General features: G+C 43.1%; 1 protein-coding gene across 10 annotated transcripts; it reads right to left on the reverse strand.

Annotated features, from left to right (window-relative positions):
- Nucleotides 1-625: 625 nt before the first annotated feature.
- TMEM169 (transmembrane protein 169) lies at nucleotides 626-12,548 on the reverse strand. 10 transcript variants are annotated; one of them, XM_036235985.1, is made up of 7 exons: nucleotides 12,460-12,534; nucleotides 12,069-12,145; nucleotides 11,055-11,153; nucleotides 7,579-9,908; nucleotides 5,045-5,409; nucleotides 1,609-2,814; nucleotides 628-882 (listed from the first exon to the last, which is right to left on the reverse strand). In XM_036235985.1, the coding sequence occupies exons 5-6, from the start codon at nucleotides 5,313-5,315 to the stop codon at nucleotides 2,192-2,194; spliced, it is 894 nt and encodes a 297-aa protein (XP_036091878.1). In that variant the 5' UTR covers nucleotides 5,316-5,409; nucleotides 7,579-9,908; nucleotides 11,055-11,153; nucleotides 12,069-12,145; nucleotides 12,460-12,534; the 3' UTR covers nucleotides 628-882; nucleotides 1,609-2,191. The 10 variants fall into 10 exon arrangements, 9 of the variants coding, with proteins under 9 accessions (XP_036091881.1, XP_036091879.1, XP_036091877.1 ...); XM_036235988.1 differs by lacking the exons at nucleotides 7,579-9,908; nucleotides 12,069-12,145 and having other exon boundaries at nucleotides 626-882; nucleotides 12,460-12,476; XM_036235986.1 differs by lacking the exons at nucleotides 7,579-9,908; nucleotides 12,069-12,145; nucleotides 12,460-12,534 and adding an exon at nucleotides 11,785-12,058 and having other exon boundaries at nucleotides 626-882.
- Between the last annotated feature and the right edge of the window lie 38 nt (nucleotides 12,549-12,586).

Consider the following 12,586-nt stretch of genomic DNA (forward strand, 5'->3'; position numbering starts at 1 on the left):
TAAGAGATTGATGGGCTATGGCTAGTAGAAGAAAAGGGGCATTTGAGGATAGAGATGTGTGGGAGCCACAGTCCCATATGAAGGAAATGGATGGGATGAGAAAAGGAGAATGACATTGTTATTTGGGTGCCCCACCCCATGAGCCATGCCTCATAGTTTGGTTAATTTTTCTTCTTCTAGTCTAGGCTTTTACAGAACTCTGTTAGAGCTCTTTTGAAGTGGTTTTAGTTTACAAGCTTATTTTTTCCACTATGTTGCAACCCCGACTAGGGTGAGCGCCATGTCAACTTCATCTATGTCCCTTGGGCCTCACCTTTCCTCCGCCCTCCCCCATTCTGTTATTGCTCCCTTACTGTTGTCCTAATTTTGACTTTTGCCTTGGGCATTGATTTCTGGCCAATTCCAGAAAAATGTGATGAAAGTGGTTGCAATTTCCTAATGCAGGCTTAAGTAAATGTGTGACTATGGAAACAGTTCACCTAAATGGAATCTCCACAAAATAGTGGCACATGGAAGGAGTCGAAGCATAATGATTAAGACCATTATATGTAGGTAAAAGAGCCACTTCTTGCATACTGTAGCATTCAAAGCAGTTTGGGAGAAATTCAAAGACAAAATGAGCAAGTGTTGATTTGAATTTATTTTTATTTGTTTGTTTTAATTTCAATGTTTATATTTCTGCAAAAGCACCAGAAAGCACCAAGGTTATCTTCAAAAATGCTGGGCAGAGTTTTGTTTTGTTTTGTTTTTGTCAAACTAGTTATTTTTAAAAGGGGGTTAGTTTCTTCGGAAGATGGAGTTCAGCACCATACATGAGGCAGATGTCCCTAGCCTTCGATGGGAGAGCAGCCCAATGGTGTGGTTTGATTCACCAACTTCTTCCTGACATAAGAATAAGAAATGAGTACCAGATAATCCTGTAAGGGACCAAAACCTCCCAAATCTGCTTGACCTGTTAAGATTCCTTTTATATATATATAATTTTTTTTATTCATTCCAGGAAAAAAATTATGCTAATGTTATATAGTACTATTATATAGTTGTACTTATTATATAATTGTACTCAACTCTTTACTTTCCCTTTCTAAAAAACTCTGAAACCACATGACACTATAGATATTTAATTGCAAAGTAAATGAGTTACTAATATCTATGTATAGCATATACATAGTATATATAGCTAGTATCCACATATAAAATCTCTGTGTAATATTCAGGCCTAAATAAATAAATAAATAAATAAATAAAAATATATTCACAGTTTGAGATCTGAATGTATTAAATAATTACTGGAATTCTTACTTGCCTACCAAAATAGTCATTCTTTCCTTTTTTCTTAAATTAGCATAACCCCAATATTTAGTCTGATATATAACTGTGCAGTCAAAAGACTACACTTCCCAGCCTCTTTTGCTTGTGAGGTCATGTGACTAAAGGTTGGCCAATGAGATATATAAGAAGTGTTGAGGAGACTTCTGGGAAGTCTCCTTGAACAGAGAGAATGTGCTCTTCTTTGCCCCCTCCTCTATTCTGCCAAAAACATAGATGTGGCTGCTGCAAATGTAGACAGCACTGGGCTGTTAAAGATAAGGATGATGAGGATCGCACCTCACTAATGGTAGGAGGATAAAAGAAGCCTGCATCCCAATAGTCTGCGTGATGGTCTGCCTCCAGACTTCTTCTATACAAGAAAGAAATAAACTTCTATTTTGGGATATTAATTATATGCAGTTAAATAAAACCCTAAGTGATACACACAAATCTTTACATTCTGCTATACTGTACTTCCTAAATATTTAACTCCATCCCTATCTATTGTTTTATTGGTGGACTTGGTTCCCCACAGAGCATCCTTTTTCTCCCTGTCACATTTAGCCATATACTCCCTTGGGTTCCAGGCATCAGTAGCACCTTCGAGCTCCTAAACTGACAAACAACTGAGGTTCCTATCCCAGATAGCCATTTTAGGGCAGGAAATGAGGAAGAGTTTGTCCATTGTATAGGCTACTTTCCTGTAAATTGCTTTTCTGTTCCCTGCCCTCCTGAACCAACAAGATGGTAGGGCAGATCAGCGTGGGCTAGAATATTCTAGGACTGTGAGCGGGAGGAGATAATCAAAAGAAAGAATCTTCTGGAATTGAGTGCTATCCAGGCTACTTGGGACCAGAGAAGAAAGGAAGGTGTTGGGAATTTAGACAGTAGAAGTTTCTACTTCCTGGATGGGATCCCTGTTGGAGAGATTGCCTGAGATATTGTCAGATTCAAGCAACTCCACAATGCTGTAGGGAGAACAGTCCTCCAGACCTAGCTTGCTGCAGAGCCAGCCACAGAAACCTTTCTCCATGTCCCGGGCAGCTTGCCACCATGCTCCCCAGGACCATGAGAGCTGGACCACAGCAGCATAGAGGCCCAGGGAAGAGGCCATGGCCATGATGAGCACTGGATAGAAGAGAATGAGGCAGGGGCAACATGAGATCTTGTGCCAGAAGGTCCTTTCCTCATTATACACAAGGAAGATGTTGTACCAGGTGATAGTGCCATAGTAGAAAGAGACAACAAAAGAGAGGACAAAAACCACGGGCAAGCAGATCAGCGTCCAGAGGACCACATGGGGCCCGCGGTCTGCTGCCATCTGGCAGGCCTTTTTGCCTTCAGGTGTTGTTTCCTTCAATAATTCCTTAGGCTTGGTCAATTCCTGCAGCTCCTTTTCTGACAATGTGACATGGATGTCCACCATCTGACCCTTTTTCTTCCCTCGTGTGATAGTCCCAGTTAATGTGACATAGCGGCTATCCAAAGGCATGTTCCACATACCTGCAGAGCATAAAAAAGGTGAAGGTCAGACGATCACTCATTTCATCACACTGTTGTCCCCTGAGGCTGGGGCTGACAATGAGAGTGTCTACTTGTATAGTATCTAAAATGGTAGTAGAGTCAGTGAGTCACTGATGGGCTGAATGGGTGGTCTCCCTCAGGAGGGTGACCACTGGCATTACTATTCCCATAGTGAACTCTCAGTCTACACTGATAAAATGGTGAAGCAGGTTAAAGCTGTTTTTCATGTTCTCTCTCCACTTTTCTGGGACTCAATCTTATCAGGGTCTCTGTGATATGAAGGGGTGTGAAGTACTGTACTACAGACACCACTTTATAGTGATCTTATTTCTAGTTTATAAGTGCTGTAAAATGTTGCTTATGAGTGTCAACTACTGTGTATGAAGTTTGTACTGTATGTGTATTATACAGATGGGTAGCCCGGCCCCCTTCCTTTCTTATTCCTATCCCTACGATTTCCTGAGTGTGGGCCTCTTCATATGCCTGTGGATGTCCCAGCCTTTGTATCCCAGCTTTGTGCGCACACACACACCACCACCACCAACCACCAAACAGCCATTCTTTGGCCATCCTGAAGATGCTAACACAGGGAAGTCTGTGGCCCTCGGCATGTGAAATGTAGTCTAGAAATGGAGGGAGTGGGGAGAGTACAGGCTTTAAGTTGACATGTCCCCTACGCCCTGGTGGACTCCTTGCCCCATGGCTGAAAGAGGAATAGGACAGAGCCACCTACAGAGCAGCACCCAGGATAGTGAGTAGCAGGGACTCTGACTACTCAGAAAGGCTTTACTGTTCCCCCAGAATATATTGGTTTCACAGTCGCCCTCATCTCAGTGAATGACACCACCATCTATCCTCTTTGTTGTTCAGTCACTCTTGACTTCTCCCTTTCCTCACTCCCTACCTCCAATTCATCGTCAAGTTCCAGACTGGAGTCTAAATCCAGCCTCACTTCTCTAGCTATCTCCCTGCTGTCACCCTCATCCAAGCTTCTACATTAGTGCTATTGTGGCTACACTGAGTAACAGCCTCTCATCAGCTTCGACTCTTACCCATCCTAATCCACTCTTTATAGAGAGGCCAGAGTGACTATTAAAAGATATAATGAGATGTCTCTCCTTTGCTTAAACGTCTTCCATTGCCTTCCCCTTGCACTGATCACAAATCCCAAACTCTTTACTATGACAGGCAAGGCCCAACATGACCTGCCTACCTTTCTGACCTCCTCCCACCATCCCTGATTCTTTTCACTCCTTAGCAGAAATAACTCCATTCCAGAATTGGGCAATGGTGCTCCCACCTTAGGGTCTTTGCCTCTGCTGCTCTTCTTCATCTAAAAGCTCTGCCCAAGATCTTCTCATTCCTGGCTCCTTCATATCAATTGGATCGGCTCAAACATCACTTCCTCAGAGAAGCTTTGCACACTGTGTATTCTCTCCACTAATACCCTCCACCAGTTACTCATCTTCCCATCATTGTGGTTTACTGTCGTGGGAACTCAAATCACTACCTGAAGTAATCTTTTATCTGCTGATTTGTTCACTATCTGTCTTCTCCTGACCATAAGGTCAACTACATGAGAACAAGGATGTTGCTTGCTCACTGTGGGCATATGTCTCAGAGATCAATCCATCTACACAAATAGATCTACTTCATCCATCTCTTGCTGCACAGTGATGCTTATCATGAACACTCCAGAGGTTCATTTGCAGCAACAAACATTCTTATGCATGCCTCCTTACACAGATGCACATAAGTTTTGTGGAGTAAATACTGAGAATTTCCAGGACACAGGAGTATGAGCATACGTCCACTTCCTCAAATTGATGTTATATTTTACCCAATTTTTGGCCATCCTAAATGTAAAACAAGACTATAACTCACTGTTGTTATAATTTGCATTTTCTTGATTATGAAAGTCAACTATTATTGTTTCTTTATCTTACATGTATTAAATGATTAACACTGAATTCTTGTATTACTAATTTTAATGTATAAACAGGTCTCTTCCATTACACTAGGAGTTCCAAAAGGGTGAGATCTTCATATCACCCAGAAGAGAACATAATAAATGCTCAGTAAATACTATCAATTCATTGAATGAAGAAGACTACAACCTTGTGAGAAGAAATTTGTCAGCAAGAAGAAATAGGTCAGTGAGCAAATGTCTGTCTGATGGCTTTAAACAAGTGACCCCGGAGAGGCTTACCATCATCAGCAGGATAGTCTAGGATATCGTCTCCTTCTTCCTCTTTGGGCTGGACTCCACCCTCTGATTCCCCAAGCTCCTCATCCACTTTCTCACTCTCTGACCGATAGATGATGATAGATTCTGGGCGAGATTCCTTCTTCCTCTTTTTCCTATGACCCATTGTGGATTCCCCATCTAGGGCCAGGGCAGCAGCCACAACCTTCCTCAGAGAGCCCCGGTGGGGGCTTGGGAGTTGGCCCTGGCCTTCCACTGGTGCTGGCTCTTCCATCCCAGGTTTCACATCTAGTTATTCCTTGTGAAGAATCCGATTTGCTTGAGCAAATTTATAATCCGCACATCACAGAGCTTCTTCCTGGATGGGGCTATGCAAAGATGTCCCAAGGGTGAGTTCAACTTGAAAGATAGGAAAGCAAAGCCATTAACAAGGGAGGGATAGGGTGACATTAGAGGGGTTAGGGAAACGAGGCTGCGCTCGGCAGAAACCTTCTCCTCCCTTTACTTCTCATAACACTTTATTTTGGAGTGATGTGGAGATACTGTACGAGAATATGCTGTTGTGAATAAAATTTCAATGTGTGTTGCAATATTTTTGTCATATGCACAAACATATAATACTACACAAACTCTATCACTCTAGCTGGGGCATAAGCCGAGTGTAAGGAAATTGGGTGAGGAAGGCTTACAGACAAATGAGGGTTAAGGACCAGTTTTATTCCTACCATAGATGAAGATCCAGATTGCTGGGACCAGTAATCCAGGCTTCTGACCATCAAGTCACGCATTGCAACTGTGCTCAAATGGATAAATGCAACTTTCAATGAGCCACCCAAAGATGGCATAACTTTGCCCAACACGTCTACCCGAGTATTCTATAAAGGACACTTGTCTCTTGGTTTCAAGTTGGTCAAGATCCCAGAAAGTTCCTGAGATCTGTCCTATCACATGCTGGGAGACCAGTGGAGAAGATGCATACTTTTCACTCTTAACACTCCTTTTCCTCTTTTTGTTCTCCAAGCAAGGAGAGGTGAGTAGAGAGGCGAAGATTATAACATTTTAAAAATTAGGAATTCTTTTACACTTCCTCATCTCCAGTGGGAAGACCCCAGAGCTGCATATGTAGCAGATACTTAAAGGGTATTTGTCGACCTGATAGGACAGAGAAAGGAAAATGCCTAGTCAAAAATAAGATAGGAACAACTGTTAAGAGAGGGAAGCTTAATTATTTTCCCCATATCTGTACACTTTATTATGCTGTTAGTATTTTGTCTGAGAAACAGGTTCTGAACATTCCTCCTTCCTTTTAGTTTCTATAAGAGAAGGTAAAATGAATTTGCTCAATCTCTGAGACTTTAATCTTTAGAATTAAGAGAAGAGACAGACTTTGCTCTTTTCTCTGGAGGTCAGGCTTCACCCTGACTTTCACCCTCCACCTCCATTCTCAGTCGAGTGATTGTCAATGTATGTGATGCTGCACAATGTCACCTTGATAAGCCATTATAATTCTCCATTCTTACCACTCTGGTCTAAGAGACCATCATCTCTTATCTATGGTCCTAAAAGATGCTCCTTATCCTCTGGCTTCTACTCTTGGTCTTACAATCAATTCCACTCAGCTGTTAGAAAGATATCTTGAAAACGTTAATAAAATCATGCCATTTTCTGCTGAAAACACTCCAGGGACTTCCCGCAGTTCTAAAGTGAAATCCAAACCCAAGTGGCCTAAACACCTGCATGATCTGGCCCCTCCCCATCCTGCCATCCTATGCTGTGCCACCTTTCTCATATATACCACCTATGCACCAATCGTACTGGTGGCTTACGTATGCCTCAAGCACCAAGTGCTTTCCCCCTTGAGGCCTTTCTAAATGCTATCTGCCTTGGCTGGTATGCTTCTTTGCTCCCACCCCTTCCCACGCCCATAGCCTTTGTATCCCCCACGTCTCGGTTCAAATGTCAACTCCTCCAAGGCTTTCCTGACACCGAACATAAAATAGGCTCCCTGTCTTCTCTATCATTATTCTTTATCATAACAACCTATTCCTTGAAGAAGAATTATCAACATTTGTAATTAAGGTTTATTTGTGATTGTATCTGTGTATCGTCTATCTCCTTTACTGGACTATAAGTTCTACAAAGTGGTACCGTACAAGTAGGCCAATAAGTAATAAGTGTTCGATAAATTTTTTTAAGTGACCGCCTTAATGATTAAGGGGGAGGAGGTGAAGTGGTATCAATTAAGGATTAGCCTGATTTTGTCAGACACTGAGACTAAAGAAAAGTTTAATAAAGAGACAATTAATGTGCTCCTTTATTTTTAATAAGCTCGGTTATGGCACAATTGCTAGGTGCTCTTCCTATATCTGTTTTCTTCTTTAATAATGGAGGTTTTTAGCTGGTTACATGATTTCCTGGGTAAAGACAACATTTCTCAGCATCTCTTGCAGCTAAGTGTGATCATATGACTAGTCCTTGGCCACCAGGATGTGAGTAGATGTGACATGTGCAACTTCCACATCTGCCTCTCTCTTTACCTTCTTGAGGGCTGAAATGTAAACCTGATGGGCAATCTTCAGCCATGCAGACAAGGGCAAACCCCTAGGGATGGCAGAGGAATGAGAAAGAAGAAATAAGAGCCACTCTAACAGTTATAAACCCTCTTCCTCTGGACTGCAATATGAGGAAAAAATAAATATCAGTTTTATTTTAATCCAGGGTTATTTTGGTCTCTTAAAACTGCCATATAGAAATCTTACTCACTACATTGGGATTATCCAAGGTTATTTTACGTCCCAACCCTTCGCTGTGTTTTCAATTCATCAGCCCAAGGGCATAAGCAGATCTTGATATGTATTTCAGAGTGAGAGCATAAAATACCATCTTCCCCAATAACGGGTGGCTCAAGCAGTTTTGATTCTCCTTGGTGAGCCAGGAATTCTGAAACTCGGCCGTCCAGTACGAAGGATATAATATTGATGCTGGCTCAAGCCCCCTTGGAAACCTACTGGAAAGGTTAATACTCTATATGATACTGTTAAGGACTGAATATTTGTTCAAAATTCATATATTGAAATTTTAATCCCTAATGTGACGGTATTAGGTAGTGGAGTCTTTAGAATTAGGTTATGAGGGTGCAGCCCTCACAAATGAGATTAGTGCCCTTATTAAAAAAAAAACAAAAACAAAAACAGAGAGCTCTCTTTTTCTGTCTGTCCTGTGAAGAAGTCACATCAAGAAGCCAACCATTAATGACATGGAAGATGTCTATTAACCAGGCTTTCACCAGACACTGGATCTGCCTGCACCTTGATCTTGGACTTCCCACCTTGCGGACCATGAGGGGAAAAAAATAGTTTATTATTTAAGCTACCCAATAAATGATATTTTTGTTATAGCAGCCTAAACAAAGACAGAGACTATTCTCTGCATGTAATGAGATGGCGTCCATTGTACCAAAAGGGAGTTTCATTAAAAACAAACAGAAACACACACACACACACACACACACACACACACACACACACACACACACAGCTCTTAGGTATTCAGTAAAACACCCGGAGACTCACAACACTACAAAATGAGTATGCCAGCCCAGATACAGTGCCCTTGTAGGGCTGAGCCATCAGCAGGAAGTCTAGTCACTACTCCCTGCTGACCAGTTCCTATCTAATCAGTCACTCAGTCACTGACCCCATCCCTACCTCCACAGGGGTGGTTCACTGCTGGTTCATAGAACTCTCACCATTAGGCCTGATTTCTGTGGACTTTGCTCATAATTCTCTGCTCTTACATGGTCACTGGAGCAGACTTGGTGGCTGGAGAAGCCAGAAAGCTTTGAAGCCTCTGCCCTTATGTTCATCGCAGGGACATAAGTAATATACATGGACGAAGTATGGCTGGAAAAAAGCTAATAAGAATCAAGGACACCAAGCTTTAGCACTTGGACACAATAAGGAATGGCAGGGGCTATAGTAATTACAGGAGCTCAGGTCTCGTCTAAAGTACAAAGTTACTGTTCTCTTCCACCCGTCAAGCTCACTCTGTTTAGCCAACTGCTTTCATAGAGAAATGCAGGCCCAAACGGTATGGATTATCCGAAATTTCATGTGAAAATTCCTGATTTTAATTGTTGTAATTAGTCCAAATTTAAATACATTACCAAGTGGACAACCAACCAAAACAAAACACAAATGTCCTGCCATTTTGCCACTTCTGGCTTATAAAGCTTCCAAATCAGGGTGCCCTGCTCTGCTGGTCTAAGAACAATCAGGAGTTGACTCCTTGCACCTTTGCCCACACAGACACATCTCTCTTTTCCAAGGAACCTGACTGGGGCTGGGAGGATGGAGTATCATCATTTTCAAGTTAATTTACCAGTACTCCAGTGAACTGTGTCTTGCTCCAGCCCTGCTATTCTTTCAGTTCTTCTCTGATTTGTGTATCTGTCACTCAAGGGGCCACATATCACCTGTCTGGAGGGACTGACTCTCCAAAAAGCATCTTGATTTATCACCATTACATGTACTAAGCCAAGTCGAAAATAAAACGTGTATCATTTTACCACTGAAAGCTACTAATAGACTATTCTCAGGGAAGTAGTCTCAGCAATGTAAAAAGGAAAGGGAATTTGGCTCAGACTGATCTAAAGTGACAGAAATGATGAAGAAACAGCAACTTAAACTCCCAGTCTCCAGTTAGTTACTGTGAATTGGCTGTGAGCACAGTCAGACTGCAGCCTTCCCTCGTAGTCCTGTGAGCAGCATTCTTCTTGTCACTGACCATCTACCTGGTCCTGAAAGGCTCTCCCACTGAGCCAGGTTCAACAGCTGTCCACAGAAGTCGTTCCCGGCAGCAACAGTAGCTGACAGTAAGAGAGGAGCTTGAGCATCATCTCATTGTAAGATATGATCTTCGCCATCTGATATTTTGTTTGCTCATTGCCTCACTGCTTATGGCACACACACTCTTTCCATCTCCCACTCCTGCTCCCAACATACACGCGTTGGAATATAAATCCTACAAAAGCAGGGACGCCTACACGTCTTGTTGATGGTACTCTATCTTCCATGCTTAGAACAGTACCTGGCATGTGGCAGATGCTCAATAAAAGGTGGCTGAATATCTGTGAACTGGTTAAGGATCTTATTTATGTAAGTGGGCTCGGGACTGCTCTTACTGCAAAGCAGGGTGAGGCTAGATGCCTCATTGATATTCCTAAGACACCAAGATTCTGTGAGTCCGAATGCTGAGAATCCCACAGAGCCAGCAGCTGCTCTGCAGAGAAGAGAAAATGAAGTTACCAGGCAGATGGGGTGGGGGAGGGGTGGGAAGATGGGTGAGCAGCAAGTGCATCTCAGAAGATGAAGGGCGCCAGTGCTGGCTAATGCAGTATGACAGGGTGGGAATGTGGAAGGATCTTGGCCATGGCGATGCCTTTTTCACCAAGACAAAGGGGGCAGTGATGCCAAGTGCAGGGAAGAGCAGCATTTGATTCAGACAAAAGAGGAGTCAGTGCTGTGCGTGCGGAGTGGTCGGTCTGAGAAGAGATGGCTAAATCAGGAGCCAGAGTTAAAATTTGGAAACAAACAGCCTCCTAAAGGCAGAACTATCGCTGTGCCTCCAGGCCTTATGGGGTTAGCAGACTTTCAAACCCTGACGAAGGTCAGAGGCAGAAGCAGAGAGGACATGCTTCTTTAACAAAAGATCTCTCAAAGGAACCCCATCTCTCTTAGTAACAGGCTCTCTCCACACTGGGAGAAATAGCTTTCTGATTACTCATTCTGTGACCTCCTTGCTGCTTCTTGATATCCTCAGTAGTCAAAACTGGCTTGAGGCCACTCCTGTCACATTTTAACTGGAGTGCCAGAGTCCCTCTCTCAGTCTACTGGGCCGCGACACACAGGCTGCAGTACAGCCAGGCCCACTCTGATCTGCCCTGGCAGAGCCCTGTGAATCCATAGGTCCCACCCAGTCACGAACCATTAGACTATATCTTTCATAAAGTTACCTTTATAAGAAATTTAAAGTATTCCTCCTTCCCAAGAGAGAAAACCTGGAATTTTCTGGAAAAAAAAAAATGCCTCAGAATTGAGTCGAATTTCTCTTCCTGTTAAAAAAAATATTTTGTTATTGGGAATCAAAACACCAGGAATGATATTTTTCTGCAACAATACTTCGAACTTTCTCATATAAATTTACTTCTTTGTTAAGGAGGCGATGGTGTAATTTTTTAAAATTTGGTCATAACTACATAACGCACTTAACTAATAGAAGTAAGTGATTCCTAGATAAACTATTTAGAAAATGGGAAGAGGAAGAGATTTCTTCCCTTTTCTAAAGAGTGTTGATTGGAACCTGTTAGCAACAAAGTTTGAGGGGCAAATGTTTCTTAAAGGAGGAAAGAAAAGGGCAGGAGATGGAGGAATAGTGAAGAAGCTGTCTAATTCCACTCTCTACCAGACCTATTTTAAATTTGCTTTGTGAATAACTAGGTGGTGGGCCCAACCAAAGAATGATGGCATTTGCTTGGTTTTACTTTATTTTAATACCTGGCAGGAGGAAAGACAACCGATTTAGAAACAGCATCCTGCCTGGATTGTTAAAACCACAATACCTGACATATTCCCTAGATATGCAAAGATCTTATCTTAGGCAAAGTCTCGCCAGGCTAGTCCGCTCTAGTGGTTTGACAGCATGATGCAAGATGAACAATGAGGAGAATCGGAATAATAACTCACTGTTACTGGGCACCCAAACACGGATGAGAAATTTCCCCCATCCTCAGCAGGCTCACTCCCCTGCATAAGGAACGAATTAGAGGATAGGTTCTCAGACACCTCTAGATGCAGGAAGCAGGCACCCTTCAAGGAAAGATCCTCTTTTGGACTCATCAATTTATGCAGCCTGACAAAAATGGATCAGATGTCAGATCTGGTAAAGGTTACTTCTTCCCTTTATCCTTGAGAGGGAGACGAGGTGGAGGTAGGCTGGGGTTAATTTTTTAAATCATTTATTATCTTACTTCTGTGGATAACTGCAATGGTACCCTCCTCCTCCTTCATTCCAATCTCCAGGGTCCCTTCCGGAGAATGAAAGGATCTGAAAGCCAAATTTCTTCCCCTCAGTTAAGCCAGCCCCTTCCCTTTCCATCCAGCCGCACACAGCAGCTGGGGCCAGAGCATCGCCTTAAGGGTGATGCCGGCGGGCGCAGCCAGGCTCCCACGCTGCAGCCTCTCCTTTCCCAGATGCCCTGGAGATTTAATTTTAATTAACCGTGAGAGCTATAGCATCGAGGATTGAATTTTTCAAAAGAGAGTACACTCCCGCTTTCCGTCTGCTTCCTTTCTGCCACCCACCCCCAACGACCCTATGGCATCGAAATTGAAAAGAAAAAAACGAACGAGGAGTCTCACCTACACGTGCCAGGGACAGAGGCTGGCAGAGACGATGCGGACGGTCCAGAAGCCGCCGCAGGGGAACAGAGAGCTTCCGCGGCTGGCCAGCGCAGCGACGAGGCGGAGCCAGGGCGTCTTAGGCCCG

Source organism: Rousettus aegyptiacus, unplaced genomic scaffold, assembly GCF_014176215.1.
Source record: "Rousettus aegyptiacus isolate mRouAeg1 unplaced genomic scaffold, mRouAeg1.p scaffold_m13_p_2, whole genome shotgun sequence".
In the NCBI taxonomy this organism is placed as follows: Eukaryota; Metazoa; Chordata; class Mammalia; order Chiroptera; family Pteropodidae; genus Rousettus; species Rousettus aegyptiacus.